This window comes from Trachinotus anak, unplaced genomic scaffold, assembly GCF_046630095.1.
Source record: "Trachinotus anak isolate AG129_WGS33_773 ecotype Australia unplaced genomic scaffold, CSIRO_AGI_Tana_v1 ptg000002l, whole genome shotgun sequence".
Classification (NCBI taxonomy): Eukaryota; Metazoa; Chordata; class Actinopteri; order Carangiformes; family Carangidae; genus Trachinotus; species Trachinotus anak.
In genome coordinates this window covers 19,173,264-19,192,060 of record NW_027273853.1, presented here as the reverse complement: position 1 = coordinate 19,192,060, position 18,797 = coordinate 19,173,264, and the positions used below count along the sequence as shown (strand labels likewise).

General features: G+C 39.4%; 2 protein-coding genes across 14 annotated transcripts in view; both read left to right on the top strand.

The window, feature by feature from the left end:
* Positions 1-3,093, top strand: part of ptprjb.2 (protein tyrosine phosphatase receptor type Jb, tandem duplicate 2) — a 39,262-nt gene extending 36,169 nt beyond the window's left edge. For 8 of the 9 annotated variants that reach the window (XM_071503942.1, XM_071503922.1, XM_071503886.1 and 5 more), the window contains 6 exons: positions 89-165; positions 392-526; positions 609-725; positions 851-1,011; positions 1,139-1,274; positions 1,376-3,093. In XM_071503942.1, the coding sequence (XP_071360043.1) occupies positions 89-165; positions 392-526; positions 609-725; positions 851-1,011; positions 1,139-1,274; positions 1,376-1,534 (785 nt within the window). In that variant the 3' untranslated portion in view covers positions 1,535-3,093. Of the gene's footprint in view, positions 1-88; positions 166-391; positions 527-608; positions 728-850; positions 1,012-1,138; positions 1,275-1,375 lie in introns of those variants that run through there. The other variant, XM_071503932.1, reaches the window with a different exon arrangement.
* A 1,794-nt stretch (positions 3,094-4,887) lies between these two features.
* The window catches only part of osbpl5 (oxysterol binding protein-like 5), a 43,219-nt gene continuing 29,309 nt past the window's right edge, over positions 4,888-18,797 (top strand). Inside the window, exons 1-2 of one of the 5 annotated variants that reach the window (XM_071503828.1) lie at positions 4,888-5,088; positions 17,325-17,386. Coding sequence is in view for 1 of the 5 variants with exons in the window: in XM_071503820.1 (XP_071359921.1) it covers positions 5,061-5,088 (28 nt within the window). In the remaining 4 variants the exon portion in view is untranslated. Of the gene's footprint in view, positions 5,093-17,324; positions 17,387-18,797 lie in introns of all 5 variants that reach the window. The other 4 variants (XM_071503847.1, XM_071503838.1, XM_071503820.1 and 1 more) reach the window with 4 other exon arrangements.

The following is an 18,797-nucleotide window of genomic DNA, read 5'->3' as shown; positions in this document are numbered from 1 at the left end:
TCACATTGCAGAAAACTGAGCATCAGTGCACCCATAGCGTTTTACACATGACAATTTTTTCCTTTTACCTTCTTTTCTCACCTCCTAGATGACTCTTCTAGGGTGAAACTCTCTATTATCCATGGAAGTCCCTATGACGACTACATCAATGCTAACTACATGCCGGTGCGTACTGACACTTGTTGAGGCAGCTCTCTGCTTCAGTCATTTCTTCAGTATCAGTAAACATCCTGCTGAACAACATAACCACTCATTCTTTTGCTTAATGCAATGCTAATTAAACAATTTCACCTTCACGCACATTGATGTTTGGGACACCTGAGAATCTCAGGGAAAACTGAACAGGATGGATGTTTGTGTTCTGTGGCTGGGCTGATGTTTTATTTGGCAGGGTTACAACTCCAGGAAGGAGTTTATTGCAGCTCAGGGTCCTCTGCCCACTACAGTCAACGAGTTCTGGAGGATGATATGGGAGAAGAACGTACAGACCCTCGTCATGCTGACACGCTGTAATGAACAGGGAAGAGTGAGTGCAAACACAAACACCACGACTAGCAGCAGCATTCATGTTAATGCACATGGACGCAACGACTGTCTTCCCTTTCCAGGTAAAATGTGAGCAGTACTGGAGTTCTGGCACCAAGCACTTTGAAAACATCACTGTGACAACAACCTCTGAAATACCACTGGAAGACTGGACCATCAGAGACTTTGACATTAAAAATGTAAGTAGCGAGATGTTACATATGCCAAGAAAAACACCCTTTTAATCCACAGTGTGCATCAGTAAAAGTCATCATCACCCATCAGTGCTTATTTAACATCCGTTTGTGTGTTGTTCGTTCTCCAGGTGAAAACAGCCGAGACCCGTTCAGTACGTCACTTCCACTTCACAGCCTGGCCGGATCATGGGGTACCAGAAACCACAGAGCTCCTCATCAGCTTCAGACATCTGGTCAGAGAGCACATGGACCAATACTCCAGACACTCTCCTACTGTGGTCCACTGCAGGTCTGACTGAACACGCGCAAGCGCACGCGCATCCTTGCCCTCAGTCCTATCTGACTGTTTTAGAAATGACAAAAAATTCACCTGACGTTTTCTCTCTTGTCTGTGTGTCTACCTCGTCGATGTTCAGTGCTGGTGTTGGCCGCACAGGTACCTTCATATCCATTGATCGTCTGATCTTCCAGATTGAAAGAGAAAATATTGTGGATGTATATGGCATCGTCCATGATCTGCGTATGCACCGGCCCCTAATGGTGCAGACAGAGGTAGGTCACAGTCACATTCACTGTGGTTTTTGTCCTACTGTACGTGTTGTTTGAAATGATCAGTATGCTACAGCTCACCTTTGCATTTGGTGTCCCTGCAGGATCAGTATGTGTTCTTAAACCAGTGCGCCATGGACATCATCAGGTCAAGAACTGGAACCAATGTGGATCTAATCTACCAAAACACCGCTGCACTCTCTATTTACGAGAACGTAGAACCCAAAAAAGGTTTCCGTAAAAATGGGTACCACAATGCATAGGCCAGAGCAACTGACTCAGGTCTTCTGCTTCTCTCTTTACTCTTAGCCACAAACTGTGCAGACATTTGTAAAGGAAACGCTTTAAACAGATTGTGCTGTATTTATTTTTTATACCTGCCATGCTCTTGTGAAGGACCCTGTAGCTTCGTCTATTTCTGGTATTTATTTGTTAAAAATCTTGAATGTTTGACAATGGAGAAAACTGTATGTGGAAATATGATATGATATAATCACTGACCAAAAATATTTTTGATTTATAGGTAAAATTCTGTCTTGGATTCTCTGTCATAATTGCATACTTTTTGTTTCTATTGCTCAGTTGTTGTTTTTTTAGTTTCTGCTTGCTTACTACTGTATAGGACTTACTGATGATTACATCTTTAGCTCAGGTAATATGTTGGATGCTGTATAGGTATTATTACAGACATTTTAGACAAAAGAAAATCTTGTAATTAAATGAACATTTAGAATGGCTGCATAAAAATTGCTGGTATAAATACTATGTGCCTTTTAAAATCCTGTGTGCTATGATACCAATAGGTGGCACTCTTCTATTTTTGTTTTAATGCTTAAGCCGAAACTATACAAGACAAAGAGGGACTGTTTTGATTTTACTTTGTTATAGCAACCTTGAAATTAAGTTTTTCAATATATGATATTTAACTGACGTTTGCCAGATTGTGTAGCCAATAGTTTTTGCACCTCTTAAAGCGATTTGGACTGTGCAATGCCTTTTAATAAGGAGTTTTGTTCATTGTAGAGTATTTTGTATTTGTATGCACTGTAATGAATAATGCACTGGATGCATTTGTCGTTCTACACTGTCCACCTTTTTAAACTATGAGATGTTTGTTTTATCAGTATCTTTCATCATATATTGGCCAGTTCTTTGTGATATGGTTTGGAACCTTTTTCTTTTCACTGTGCACCTGATTGTTCAAGTCTTACTTTGATTAGTTTTTTAAGATTAAAGAGATGCATTAAACAAAAGCTCAGGAACTCAAACAATGACTAATGAACATTTGACTTGGAGGTATGGTGTTAGAAAATCAATACTGTATCAGTGTGTAATTTGAAGAACTTCCATTGTCTTCCACATCCATTGTTGTGTTGTGGTAATGTCCTTCTTTTCTACATTGTACATTCCTCATAGAAACAATAATGTTATATCACTTCCTGCTGCATATCTGGTCTATCTATGGACATTTCCTGTGATGTTAAAATCACCAGGGGAGCACAAGTTTTATTTTCAGCTTCTAAAGGGCATAGTTTTCTATGAGGCAGGTACGTTTGTTTTGTAAAGATAATTAATATGTGCAGTTAAGATGTAGATATTCTTAAGCCCATGCGTAATGTACTTAAAATGATTTAAAGCACTTGTATTTTTGAATGAAGAATAGAAAATAGTCGTAAAGTTTTAGGATGTTTTTGACATGCTTTATGAGATGCTTGCTGGTACAATGCAAAAATATAAAAGGAGCAAGATTTTTAATATTTGTATACCTTTAAATTTGTCAAACAAAATGGGATTAAAGATGTTACTACATTTTTACCCCACATATGTGCATGGCTATGCGGTGTGTGATTTGAATCTGTGTGAGTGAGTGTGGCCTTAGTCTCCTCTTTACTAGAATCCAGCATCTTCAATATAATTACAGATTTTTACTCTCACCATTATGGTATACTATATCTAAGACGATGACACTCAGAATATGCTTGTTGTATTGTGTAACATTTTACAAGCTAATATAATTGAAAAAATAGCTTGCACAATCTGTGTAACAGCCTAACTGGACAATGCACTGCTGTTAAATTCATTATGCAAATAGTTTTTGAAATGTTTCAGTCAAATGGAAAGAATAAAAAAAGGGGCAAAGCAAATGAATATGCTGTATAGTTCACAGGAGGATTGAGCTGGCACACCTCTGCATTATTCAGAGCAACTTTGAGGCTGCAGGTAGCAAAGTGCACCCTCAGAGGATAAATAAATAATACCATTTCTGTTGCTTACTTCGTGAGGAAAAACCTTACACGGCGCATCTTTCACAGACTTCAAAAAGTTCTAATTTTAAAACTCACATCGTTCTACACTTGGGGGATTTTGTACAATATGGTGGTGTTTTAAGGGTAATCATTTTCATACAGCAGCTACAGGGAATTCCTGGCATGTTCATAATATGAAATTTTGTCAGCAGGTCGGCTTCAATAAGCCTGATATTTCTCACATCTTATGCAGTACCCTTCCTCCTTTTCCCCTGTTTCTTTACCTCACCCTCCACTCCTCATCATCCTTGTTTCACGTCTCTCAGATCCACGAGTTGGATCTAAAAATAGAATTGGCATTTGAATGTCTCTTTTTAGTTCCCTATTCTGTGATTTGCAATAAAATAGCATGCAGAGAGCTAGAGCCATTATGACAGCAATCCAACCTGCAAATAGAAAATTAAAATAGGACAAAAGATAACTGGGTGATCCAAATTTAATGATGAGCTCAAATGCTTATGTGTCAGTAAATCCACCATAATGGATTACACTGGGCTATATCAGCTTCTGACTGCGGTGGTAATAGGGTTGTTTTTGGCATTCTCTGAAAATACTAAAAACAGTCATAAATGAGGAAGTGTGCAGTACTGACCTTAAGTTAAGGCCTGACATCCACACTTGTCATTGTAATGAGTTTACTGCACATGTGGATGTTGATGTCTGGCCTGCAGTCTCATATTAGCATTTTTGTGTCATTTTACAGCTCTCACTTGGCTGAACATCTTTTTAAAATATGTTTAGGTCAGTAAAGCTAGGACATGGGACATTCAGTTTAAAGACAGACACAACAAAGTCACAATGGCACAGTAAATTAAAGCAAAAAAACAAACAAAAAAACAACAACAAAAAAAAACCCAAAACAAAACAAAAAGAACAAAAAACAAGGACAAATATCCATCAACAGCTTGCTGACAACAGAGGGATTTTGCTAAATTTTGCAATGAAATACTAGTGGTAACATAAAACACCTATATCCTCACCTCAATCAGATACAACAATAAATATTTTTTATTGCACTAGTAATAATAATCTAATAAAAGTACTTTTACATTATAATTTTTTGATATTCGAAGTAAATTTTATATACTTCTGTACTTTTACTTGATAAAAAAAAAAAAAAGAATAATGTAGCCTTGAGTGCTTTCACGTTGTGTAGTGCTACATCTAATCAAGATGAACGCGTTTATATTTAATTATCTGCCGTCCAGAGAAGCGCCGTGCAGAAGATGCTGTACGCTGCTGCGGCCACAGGTGTCGCCAGAGCCGCCCCCCCCGTCCCCCGCCCCCCCTGCGGCTGGCAGCAGTCTGATGAACCCACCGCAGCAGCAGCAGCGGGAGGATCCAGTCCGCTCCAAGCTCTCCATGTTGGAACGGAGCAAGTTCTCCTCCAGCCGACTGCGACCGTCCGCCACAGCCCGCCTGCTGCTCCCCGCAGCCCCCGTGCTATGACGCTGGACTGGGAAGGACGCTCGGAAACCACTGTATGAGCGCTGCCCTGGTCGACACACAGAGTGAGTTTACACTTCGTTTTCTGTCTTACTACACCACGCCAGAAAGATAACTTGCTATTTTGAGCGAACGTTACTTGTGTTTCTTCAACTAACGTATGTTATATGTGCTAACTTACGCTAACTAGCGGAGCTCAGATAGCCACTGACTGGTAGAAAGGGGAGGATGTGATTTTTTTCCCCCACTTTCGGGTCCAGACGATAGTTTTGGGGCATATCAACGACGCAGTGGTCGGAGGAATTTGCTCAGTGGTGATAGTAACGTTACCTGTGTGTGTTTGGTTTGCCGTCTGACTGGGTAGTGGCTAACGTTACTAGCTAGCCTCCTGAAGTAAACCCTCATCTCCCCGTTAGCGGAGCACACCGTGCCCCATGCGGCTGCAGCCTGGCTGTCAGTTGTTTGCATGGCAACCATGAACCGAGCCGATGTCTGGGGTGGCTGTGACAAGCAAGGACAAGGATCTCTGTTAGATTCCCTCACATTTGTTCGGTTTACATTGCTGCTGTCTGCTGCTTCGAGCTGGATTGCCAAACTGGACCAATCATAAATAGATAACGTTACCCCCACGTTGCAGGCAGCGCTAGAACCATTGCGATTAATGGTGCCACAAAACAACCACCATTACTCATAGGAATCATAATACTCAGTACATAGTCGTTACATCATGCAGTGCACGACGTGTTACGTGCAGTTTGTAACGTTAAGACATGATGCAGTGTGGCATTGTAGATGATTTAAAGGAGAGCGGTGAGACTCGTAGACATTTAAATGTCAAATATTATGCAGTGCAGGCCAAGACATCTTCAGCATGGTTCAACTCCAGGTGTTGTTGGTTTGACCTGCCAAAGCTGTAACCTTTGTCATGTGTTTACTACTAGCACTAGCATTATGACTGTCAACAGGCTTCTCTGCAGAGACCTCTCTCAGTTTACATTTAGGGCACTAGGTGATGTTGAGTTTTTGTGATAGACTGTAAAAATATTAAGCAAACCATTTTTTCCTTTACACGACACAACATTATTACTGACTTTCTTGATAAGTAATGAACTGTTTCTGTGGACTACAGTGATAAATTGCCAATTTTTACTTTCTGCAGACATACCAATGTGTCCTGTCAGTATACATGTCAATAAGAACTTGCAGAACACTTTGCTTGAGGCTATTTTGAAACTGTTTCTCCACTACACAGGAACAAAAAAGTTGTCCTGCTAAGTGCATATCTAAGCCACAACTTTTTATAAAGACACATTTAAAGGATCCATATAAAACTGTATTTTTATGATTTGTACATTGACCTATATATTATTATCAGATTAAAAAACAACAACAAAAAAACACTCTCAAATACTGATATTGCAGGTAGCCTCAAAAATCCTGCATTGGTCAGCCTATACTCCTGATATTTGATCTTGATGAGATAATGACTAAATGTGGAGATTTTATAGTGCCACTTCACCTCATCCATCTGTCTTTTCCCAGTGCAGACAAAGATAGAAGAGCTCATCATCTTTAATCGTGTGGTATTATGTGGAGTTGAGCTTTGCTTGAGATGAGAATAACACCGAAGTGCACTTTAGTTAATAGTTAAAAAGCTTACTGGAATGTGTCGCTCAATACTGGAAAAAATAATCTCAAGTGAGGGCAATCTAAGCACAAGAGGAAATGATTACCAGACTGCTAGAAGTGAAATGTAAGGTGGAGAGAGACAGTTTCACAGGCTGTCTCTTGTTCTCCCGCTTTCTCTTTTTTGTCAAAGCTCTGCAAAGTCTTCATTTGCTCTATTGCTTCAGCCTTTCTGGGATCTTTCTGCACTTTCAATTGACTCCATCTTTCAGATTAGGTTATATGGAACAATAAAGGGCTAGTATCCGGTATTAGGATTCTCTGTCAGACCCATGTTGGACAAAAATTGATCTGTTATTGAATGACCGCAAAATGTCAGACTGCAAGTGGTATCAATAGTAGAGATGGTAACATATCAGACATTTGAAGGTCGTTAATGCTGAGTGGATATTGGAAATAGGTCATGAGATCAGTAACAACAGACACTAAACTAATTTGCTACTGGTTTTGATTAAGGCCATGTTTCTTCAAATATTCTATGTCTCATGCCCTTCATCAGAGGGGAGTCTTTAAAATGATGTCAAATTAACATCTACTTAATTTTTTTTTTAGTTTTTCAGACTTACCTTTTATAATGATGGGAGATTTTCGGTGGTGATTTACCCACATAAGTCTGGTCATGCCATGTGACAGTCTACCTTGCACTAATCAGGCAGGGATATTTAATGGTGTTGGTCCCTAAGCCTATCAACTAAAACTCTGGCTTTGCCCTGCCATGAATGACAAATGGGGAGAGAGTGGTAGTCAATGAAGGAAAAAGAAAGGGGTGGTGAGAATGTGAAGAGCTGTTTGAGTCACTGTCTGTGGGTGGTTAGTGCTATTTTATTTATTTATTTATTTTTTTTCTTCACTGCTTTTTCTAGCAGGAAGACACAGCAACAGATGTCCCAACTTCCATGCTGTGCTGTGTGGAATACTCAGAAAATACCATTTCCAACCACATACTTTAGATGTGACTCCACAGAAAATGCCACCAAAGGGAGTCCTGGTGGTGAAGGGGTTGAACACGCTGACTGTGTAGCCGAGGTCACCCCTCCTCTCATTACAGTCAAATCTGTAATATGAATGCAAGGAAAAAAAACAAAAATACTTCAAAATTCAGTTATGCACTTTGAGAATGACTTATTATTGTAAATGACCAGTTGGATGTTTTTAGCCTTTTTAAAATTTTTATTTATTTATTTTTCTTATGTCATTATAGAGAGACAGGAACATGTGAGAAGTGTTTGTAGTCATTTTGTGTATATTTTAGTGGCATTTTGCCCCACAACTTTAAAGGGCTTCATGTAAAGTGTGCTGTATAATGCCAAAAATGCATGTGTGTGCTTACAGATAAAAGGCATTGCATTAAAAGCAACAAGCTAAACTGCATTGTTGGGAAAACTGGAAGCTTAAATGCATTGCCTCAAGGGGAGAGAACACCTTGGAAGTGCCTTATGCAAAGTGTGCTTTATGCAGAAAGAAAGCAATATACATGCATGATGTTCACATGCTTTGATAGTTGGTCTGTTTTATCCCTTGAAATGGCACACAACTAGGGCGTATTATTTGCTGCAAAAGACGGTTACTTTTGTTTTCCTTTGTTCTACTCTTATTTTACTGGGCTTACTATTAGTTGAACAAGTTGAGTATCACTGCCCTCTTATCAGCTTCCATTCTCCATGGTTCACCATGGATGTATTGAACAAGGATGTCCCAATTAAGTTTTTTGCAATTTGTGTCCTTGGGTGTCACCTATGGCTGCATGATAAAACATTCTCTATAATTAATTATTTACAAAAAATTTCTCCAATAACAATGATGAATGACTAATTTTTGATAAATGTATCAATGTTCTGCATTTGGGTCAACCCTCTGCACAATCACCCCATTAGGCTGCAGGTACTGGAAGTTGTTCAGACTTTTTAAAGCTGGATTAGCAGCGGAAGGATATCAATTGGAAAATATGCAGGTGACCTGTGCTGACAAACACTGGAAACGGCACAAACATTTTCCACCATTTGAAAAGGTAACACTACCATCTCACCATCCCATTATACAGAACGCCAAAGTCTGTGCTCCTAAACTGCCAGCGCCAGCACTAGCACCCGAGCTCACAGACAAGCCTGCCTTTTCAGTCTTTACACCATATTTTCAAATGAAAAGGTTCCTTGTGGTGTTTTCTTGTAAACGCCGTTAGTATGCAGTTTTACTCATCATAACACATTGTGTGTATCCTTGAGGTCTAACACATATGCTGAATGTGTTTATTTTGCTCATTAATGGTGTTAAATCTATTTATTAACATGTGTACATAAATGTAATTATTGATTTACATGAAAAAAAAGAACATTGTGATAATGTTTTTGGCCATATTGCCCAGCCCAAGTTTCAGCTGAAAGTGTCAATCAGTGCAGGGTAACGATGAGAGAGAGATGCCACTACCTGAATGTTTTGTACACTGCTCTTTGCTAATGTCGATTAGCACTGTAGCTTAGCTTAATCCATGTATTTTGTCAGCCTGACTCTCTGAATTCAGTCTCTTGCACCAGTATGCCCAAGTAATGCAATGTGGTTGTTTTTTCGGACAAAAAATTGTCAACAGGAAAGTCGACCGTTTTGATACGTTGTTTTCATGTCGTCATGTAAATTCTACGCCATCACTGTTCAACTGTGCACACTGCGACTTCTGATATACTGCGCCATGATCATGCTTCAATAGTGGCAGACACAAGAAGAGATGAAACAATGGATAATAATTAATTTAAATGAGTGCTAAGAGATGAGGAGAGACATTTGGAAGAGACTAGAGAGCAAGGGGAACTGACAAGCAACGATAATTGAAGCTTTTGCCTGAAACTGTACAAAGTACGAAGTGGAAAAGATGTGCTGCAGCAGGTCTCGAGGCATGCTATATTGTCTAAAAGATAATGTCACCTCACACTATTAAAAAACAATCTTTACCAAAACAAAAGGAAAAAATGGTCACACTTTACTATCAGTGTATGATGTGTGAAAATCCCTCTAGTATTTTTCCAAAAGATGCCAAGACCTATAAACTGTGAGTTTGAATCTGACAGCTCTTAACAATGGAAGTGTCCTACTCCAGGGTTTGATAAGTGGCTCAGTGCTGTTCCAGTTCCCCTGAGATATAAATGCTTTCCCCGACATCTAGTGGGGGAATCTAGGCTAATACTGCTCCATATTGAATCTGTCTCTCTGCCCCCAGAGAGCAGATGCACTTTTAGCAGCCTCTATTGTGCCAAGATTCCCTTCCCCTTCTTTGGTCTTGCAGAGTTTTTTTTTTTTTTTGTCCTAAGTTACTTAACAGCTGTAAGTTGGCCTTTATGTCTAAAAACAATTCCTTTCTCACAGAATGTCACTTTTTCCCAGAAAAAACTCATCTGTTTGTACAGTACAACAGTTCTGACATTTTATGCCTCTGCGCTGGCGTCAGCTGTGGCCGAGGGTATTATGTTTTTGGGTTGTACGTCTGTCCCTGTCTCATTCTCGTGAAAGCATTATCTCAGTAACACCTTGAGGGAACATCCACTTTGACTCAACGATGAACTGACTAGATTCTGAGGGTGAAGGGTCAAAGGTTTCTGTGACGTCACAAAACATGTTTTTCAACATGTCATTAATTCATACACTAATTTTGACACAATTTAACACAAATGTCTAATATGATAAATCAATGAAGTGTTGACATTTTATATCCCAGTGGTCAAAGGGCAACTTCACTGTGACATCATGCTGTTCTTCAAAAACACCTCTAGCCATTATTGAGCACTGTAACTCAGGAATATAAGGGAATATTGTGACTTTATTTACTACAATTTCAGAAATTATCAGAAGAAAACAATCACGAGGTGGTAATTCTAGTTATTTTATGGCTTCATTATTAAATTGAGAAAAAGAACAGACAAGGTGGCATAGACTGTTTGATGTGTGGTTCCATACATAATAAGTAAGATGTTTAAAACTTTTAGCGAAATGCACACATTATTTGTAATGATATCACACTATAAAAGCTACTTTTATTGATACTATTACATCATTGTGAATTTTGTTGAGAAGCAAAACCCCTCTGGGCCAGTTTTAACTGACATCAGGATTATAACACCCTGTAATGTCTGTAGACAGTAGTCTTTTGTGTTGTTGTCACATTAATCCTGGGATGAACCTTCTCCTTTTCTCATTACAACAGTGAGACAAAGATAAGCAGTTGCTTTTAAGACCTCTGAAACCATATTTGTGACTCAGATGCAACATTTTACTCTATGACTGTAAACTGGGGTTTTCCCTAATGGGATTTTCATGCAGATTGCAGAGTGCTCATAATGTCACTTGTGTATATTTTAATAGTTGGTAACAAATAATCTTTGTCATCCATTTTATTTACTAAAAAACAAAAACACTGCCTCCCAGTGTACTTCAAGATTGACAGTCTATCTCCAGTGTTGTGACAGTCTATCTCTGCTGGGTGAGCCCATCTTGTTATTTTTCACATAATTTCCTGTCACAACCTTTGTTGCGTCTGTTCTTAAAATGGAAAAACATTTTTGTGTACCTCACGGTTTTTCATTCTTTGTCTGCTTACCATATCCATCTCTCACACACAAATTTAGGATTTGCGATTAACCTCTTGACCCCTTGACGTTTGTTCCTAGCCTGCTGGGTAGCTGGTGCGTATTTATAGAATAGGTTTAGCACCCTAGATCCACTGCTTTTCTTTTAGCAGAGGCAGTGGCTGCCGGAGCGTTCTCACGGTAGCTGGTGCCTCTGCAATCGATATCTACCCCTCACTCATCTCTAGCTTAATATAAAGAGCTGATGCTTGTGTAAATGCTGCCAACTTTACTCTGCGCCCAGTGTTTTTACTTTGTGGAAATCATAGGTACAGTTGCAAACAGAAAATACCACAAATGAAATACAACAAAGCTGTACAGTGTGAACTAGGACTAGGCCTGGAGCACTAGAGGGCCACGACTTAGTTTATGTTATTTTATCTTTAAACCTGTAAGTAAATATTATGAATATAAAATAATTTATTTAATAAATATACAAACATCAATCAGATGGTAATCTGCATGAAAAAGAAAAATTCTGTTATAACTATATATAATTATATGGTAAAATATTATTATAGTGATCAATTTGGCCCAGACAGATGTGATGATGTCACTATAAGCGGTTTCCATTGTACCTACAAGTATGAGGCTGTGGTGCTTAAGTCGTTCTTACGGTTTACATTTGCTTTATAGCTGTTTCTGAGTGGCAAGCCTTGTACAGGGACTTCGTCCAGTCCCAGAAAATGATTGGCACTGTGCACACCCCATGTCAAATGCGTATAATCTGCAGTTTCAAGGGATAAGCTGCAGCGTCTGTATTGAGTTTACAGATAGGTTGTTGTAGGTTTTTGACATACTTTTCACAGTGTTTTATTATGAAAGAGGTGTTACTGAGAGGCTTGATTACGTCATGGTTTTAACATCAGCCTGTTAAAGCCCTCTTTGGAGGGTCATCATGGTGCCCTGTGCAGACTGAGTCAGATTGGCTCAAATTTTTGGCATCTGGCTGCAGATTTTTTTCAGTGTCATAGCATTTGATTGGGTACAAATGAGTCAGTTAATAACTATCAATGTCAGAACTTTGTTGATTATTATTAATACTTATGTGTCGGTGTTTTATTTATGAGACTGTGTGTAGTCTCTGTTTTCCTAATGTAGTAGTCAGGTGAGGGGAGAAAGTGACACTGTGTTAAATTACACTAAAAGGAAACTTGTGACACTCAAGCATAGACGTCTTTGCCAAGCAGCTCTAAGAAAGCAAGCATCGACTTAACCTTTAAGAAAGACCTCGGATTTCAGAGCATGGATGGTTTCCATGACATGGGGTCATCATCTGACTTCAGTCTTAAAGTGATACTCCACCCAAATTCTGTCTTTGGGATATTTAGTACTCACCCCCGGCATATAAGAGGTAGCTGTATATGGGTTGTAGCTTTGACTTTCACCAATAATAGTGGCTATGGACAGTTTGAAATATGTTGGTTACAATGGCTTCCAACAGTGATCAGGTCTCACACAGGAAACAAATTATCGAAATGTTCATAGAAACTTCATAAACCACTGCCTCAGCATATATTTCTCTCCTCTCCTTCCCTCCAGTGTTTTTGTCTCCCTGCTTCCAGCCTTTCCCCTCTGCTTCCGCTCTTTTGTACTTAGATAAACACGTCTTCGTCTGATCTTTCTACTAAATGCATGGAGATGAAATTGATATTGATCTTCTCATCTGACTCCCGGTATGGGAGCAAACAAGAGTGTTTTTCTAAAATGTCAGAGAATTCCTTTAATGCCACATCATGTTGCTTTTGTTGATGAAGCACTGCCCAGGTTTTGGTGCTGGTTTTGACATTTAAGCTTCTTTTAGTGATTGATCAGTGTCCTCTTCCTATCATGTTTATAATTTTTACACACAGCCAACACAGCTACCCCAGCCATCACAGCTGACCATGGCTTATCGGCTGCTCCACTAACCTTTGTGTAAACCAGGAACATGACAGGTGATGTCTGTTTTTTCCCGACAAGTATATTCAATTTTGAAGCAGACATTCAAATATAAAGAATTTCTTTCCCCAAGTGCAGAGCAATAGCCACATATATGTGTATAATTGTATCTGGCCAAAAGCACAGTGGAAACCGTATGTACCCTATCCAAATTGACACACTGAAGTGGATTGGTGGTCGATCTGATTGGTTCCACAGCCTTTCTCCTGTCCTGGGTTGACACTGCCAGGCTTTGGTGAACTGGTGCCTCTTTTTGGGCTGGAAAATTAATTTGATGGTATTGATGTTAAAATGTTTAACTAACTTCCAGGAGAGAGAATGGACACGGGTGGGCAAGCATGAGAGAGCGAGTGAATGTAGCAAACTGAAACTGAAATGTATTTGGTACTTGCGTAACGTTTAGTAGACCCATACCATACCTATGTCTCCTTTATAAAAGGGTATTAAGACACCATGTCCTTTCTCTCCCTGCAGACTCTAACTATATCTATAATAAGGCTGCTTTGCTGTTATGCTTCAGTAACATTTAATGAATAACACAGTGATCACAGCATAATTTAAAATCATGGCCACCTACAGCCACAGCTCACTTATGAAGATGAATTGCCATTCACGGTTAATATTTTGGTAATTACTATGCAGAATTGTGGGCTCTACGATGAGTAGAAGACTAACATAAATGGACCTTATGTTTACAGCAAAATACTTTTGCTCAGGCTGTACTAAAACGACAATGGATACCTTATCTGTAATGGCCAGTGTGACACAGTATAGATACTTTTCACATTTACTAACTGAAGTTCCTCAGGCTACACAGGACAAATACATCCAATTATATACTAGACACTTTTGTTGTATACATATCGTTAAAGAACTTTTTCCTTCCACACTGCGATTTGCAACTCGAACCTCATAAACGTTCTTGTCTATTCTGTGCTATCATGATTATCAAGACAAGTGTAATGAGTCCCCAACAAAGTGTTGTGATGTAGATCCCAGTTGTTGTTGGCTGTTTCTCCCATTTTGCTGGATCCCAGAGAAGATTTGGTACCAGTTTGCTAAACCTAATTTCCCACATAACAGGACTGCAGGTTAGGAGGACATGTGATGAGCAATAATTAGTCTCTAGGGCATTTGAGTGCATTTAATTTTAAGTGCCCTTAGACTCAGTGCCATTCCATTAAGTCTAATCTGCCATCATTATGATAAGTGAGTGCTCACTTTGTGTCCTTGTGTCTCAGGCTTCTGATTTTTCTGCATCCATGCAGGGAGAATGGTTAAGTTTATGGTTTGTTTTTCTTTGTGGCCTGGCTCAACTGGACAAACAATCCCCTTATACTAAGGACATTTTAAATATCAGCCTCCATTATCCACTTTGCCTAGTAATCAATTAATTGAAAAGACCCGAGACATTGACTTCATTTCTGTTTCTTGACAACTGTCTACCTTCATTGTGTAGCCATGTGTGACCTGCTTCAACCTTGCTTAAAATTACGTTAAGATAAGTGGGCTGGCATGGATAGCGAGGGAAGTGGAGGTGGCTGCTGATGAGATGCTTGGCTTTTAAAGGCTCTATGATATGAAAAGAAATTAAGGTGCAAACAACATGTAGTGTATTAACCAGTTAACACACCCAAGCTTATTAGATGGCAAACAGTTACATATGTAAACTTTGATTGTGCTATGAAGCTTTATTACTTGACTGACGAGGTGAAGGATGTAAAGGCGTGATCTGAATTGTGATGTGCAGAATTTCAAACACTGTAGATAGACAGATGTGAAAATGCAAGAACTTGGTGTATAAATGGCAATTTTTTGATATGTTTTATCTTATTTTATCTTAAGATATCAGCAGTTTTGCCTCAGTTTCTCACCACTACTACAGTCTCACTTGAAACACCTACATCTTGCGCTAAGTTATTACTCACGCCCTTCCTATTGTTTTCCGTAATAGAGCCATAGACACAACTATAAATCAGTGGGCAGGATCTGGCCTTGACCACTCCTATGAGTCAGTCTTGGCTCTCTGCTGGGGAAACTGGCGAACTGACAGTGCTCTGATGTAAATGTTACTTACTTAGTTGAATGCTTGGATAGCAGCATGCAAAGCGCTGGTTATAAAGTATGCATGCAGCAGTGTTTTCACGCATTCCATAACCATTTTTAATTTATTTATTTATTTTTTTCAGGGCTAGTGTGGCTAATTGTGTCCTTGCTGAGTTTTATTTGGCCCACTTACTTGAATCTATAAGTATAATTTAAAAGTAATAGACTTAGGCAGCACCACAGGTCTCCACAGTAAGTGATAGTTTTGAACATTAGCTTTCTTGAGCCAATGCTGTGCACTTTTCTTTGGTCATACACTGAATTAAATCTCTCAATGTCACAATGTAATTTCTACATGGTGTGTAGTTTATCTGTTTAGGAGCAGATAATTAAGGTCTAGTCTGAGTCAATAAATGTAGGACAGTGCATGTATGAGAAGGTGGTGTAGCTCTGGAGTCCCTCCATCCAAACCATGCCACATTCTGGGTCACTATATCTTCCTTCACTTTTATCTCTTTGTACTTCACACTTTGTATATTTTTCATTCTTGTGCATTGTCCTTTATATGTCATACAAATCTGTCCTGTGTAAACAAGTAAGTAAACGTAAGTAAAAATCAGTGCTAAAGCCATGACCTCCATACTGTCATAAATGACACTTTCCTCCTCTATTCTCCACGTCTTTCTGTTTTCCTCTAGCTGATGTCTGTGTTTGGCTCCCATCTCCTCTGCACCCCCTTTGTCTTTGTCCCTCAAGCGCTGTCAGCTCAGGGATTCTCTCTCAGTTCACTTCTTATTTAGGTTAGACATACTCATGTGTTATGGCTTCTTCCTTTTACTCCGCAGTAAGATTTAAAGGCACAGATTCCACCCAAATGCCCAGCCAATTTTACACTTGTTGGCTTGTCATTAGATCATTAACTGAGTTCTTATCTATAGAGATCCATGTCAAGTCCTTTTTTTTCCAACTGCTAAAGTTTTTTTCATTTAATGCAGGTTTTATATAGTCACTGAAAACCTGGGTAAGGCAGTTGAAGTAGGAATTTGTTATTTCTTTTTTAGTTGGCAAAGTTCTGCTGCCTGTGAAGTGGTGATAGCCCAACAAAAATACCCGTGTTATATGGTTATTTGTTTTCTTTGGCTTGAGTGATTATAATATTGCATTTGTGGATGCAACTCTGCATTTGTTAGGACTCATATTAATGTGTTTGTCGTATATTAAGGGTTTGTGTGCATGCTGCTGTGTGAATGGATGTGTTTGTTTTGGTTTCTGGATTTGTGGCTTATCACACATCCCAGCTGTTCGAGAATGCATTGTTCTTTGCCCTGGCAGGACTACGAGGCATTTCAAGGAAAAACAAAAGACTAAAATGGGTTGTTGAAATCAAAAATATTTTAGCTGTAAACAATACAATATATGTTGAGTACAACCAATTAGAGAGAGAGACCAAATTTAAATTAGAATGAGAAGTTTGTTAATTTAAACTGCAGCAGTCAGGTACTTCAAGTCTTTCTGGATTCACATTGTACCAGGGTGTGTATTTGTCTAGTCAGGATTAGTAACAGTCCTCCATAAATGTGATAGTGTGTGCTAGTGTCTCTGTATTATAAGCTGTAACTGCTGGTGTGTTTCTGTTAACTCTGTAAACACATTGAATAGAATCCTGTTTCTCCTCTGTTCCTCTATACTTTATTAGTTTCACTTACCTTTTTTTTGTTGTTTTGGATCCATGATCAGCAGCTTGAGTGGTCACTTTGCCCCAAACCTACATAAGCTGGGGACTTGTGGTGACTGACTGACAGTGGTATGTGTGCAGGTGGCAAACAGACTGTGCACTTAGCCCAGAGTGATGTCAGCGGCTCTCTTAGGACTGGGACTGGGTGTGGCCCCGCCCTCCTTAGCACAGTGGTGTGACCAGGAGGAGCATGGGAAAGCGAGACACCGGGAGTGAGGCAGTTAGTCTGTTTGTATTGGCTGAGTAGAAGTGAAACCTTTCTCTAACTTTTGTGTCTCTGCAGGTGAGACAGGCAGCTCCCACAAAGGCTTCTGGATGCGGTGTCTCCTGCAGCTCAGGTGAAAGGTAAGCTGAGCTCTCACCTGCTGGCCCACTCTTTAATGCCTTAATAATGCATATGCTCAATTAAATTGGCTAGCTGTCTGTTTTAGCTTAAGTTAATCAAATGGTTTGTGCCATTCACATGTTACAGTTCAAGCGTAAGTTTTAATTTGTGAACATGTTTTCTCTTAGGCGTCTGTCTACTTTCAGAATTCGACACAAATACCAGCACATTTTTACCCAGTGTTGCCAGGAGGGTTAACTCACTTTTTGAGCAGAAGAAAGAATTAGGACATGTCTCTTAAGGTGTGAAACAGATGTAGTTTCTTCTTATGCCAGGTTTTATTAGATATTAAGCTATATTTCTACAGCTATTTCATTTCACTTATGCATGTCCATGCAAGCAATTGTGTGTCAGTGTTGCAAGGTTGGAGCACAGTGCAGCATTGAAAGAAAAGAAGCAGTTTGACAGCACTCAGCTGTCAACAGGGTGTGTCAGATTCATTTGGGCTAGAAGGGAGTAAATGTTTGGGGTTGCTTAAGGACAGTTGGCTACAGAATTATACTTCAGAGAAATACACAAAGCTCTAAAACAGGCAGTGTTTGGAGCACATGTTGAGTTTTCATACAGTGGCAGAAAAAGTGTAATGACTAGTTGCTGTTTCTTTTTTCAGCCTGCCATCCTCATTACTCTGTGTATTCTGGTCTCTCCTGGAAGGATAAGTGTACCAGTGTCTTTATGTATGTCGGTCAATACTAGAGGCAGTCAGCTGTTAAGCACATCTGTCCATTGGGCATAAGGATGAAAACCAGGTGTTCTTATTACACTAATAAGCAGACGCTTGCGTATGTCTCCTTTTGGTATCCTGAAATGGTGTTGTGCTTACTAAAGTTAGAAATTTGGCTTTGCTGTTCCTTATAGCTCTAAGATGGTAGCAGGCTGAACTTTGGTAGTTGTGGGGGAAATAAAGAACACTTCCTTGCCTACTTATATCAGTTAGGAAGTGTTTGGATTCAGCCTTGTCCTAGCTGTTTATCTTGGCATGCGTGTGCAGCATGAAGACGTATGAGGTTTAACTGCAAATTACACATTAACCAGGCAAAATGCCTCAACCTGCACCTATGAGCTCATAACCAGGTTACTCTCATCTCATTTTTGTCCACCTTAAAAGCCACACACATCCACATCTGATTTACTATGATAGTAAGACAATGGTCATAAATACTTGACAGTTTATTTTCACCATCGACTGAGTGAATGGCTATTTACATAGCTCCCTTATCTGTGTTCCATTTATCAGGCTTAATATTGTGCAGATACTGTTGTGTCCACCACTGGGAATGGAATTCAAAAGTTCATGTACTTTGAGTCAACAGATGGAGGATGTCTTATTCTTCTCTGCATGTCCAGTCTAGCACATCAGCAGTAAATAAC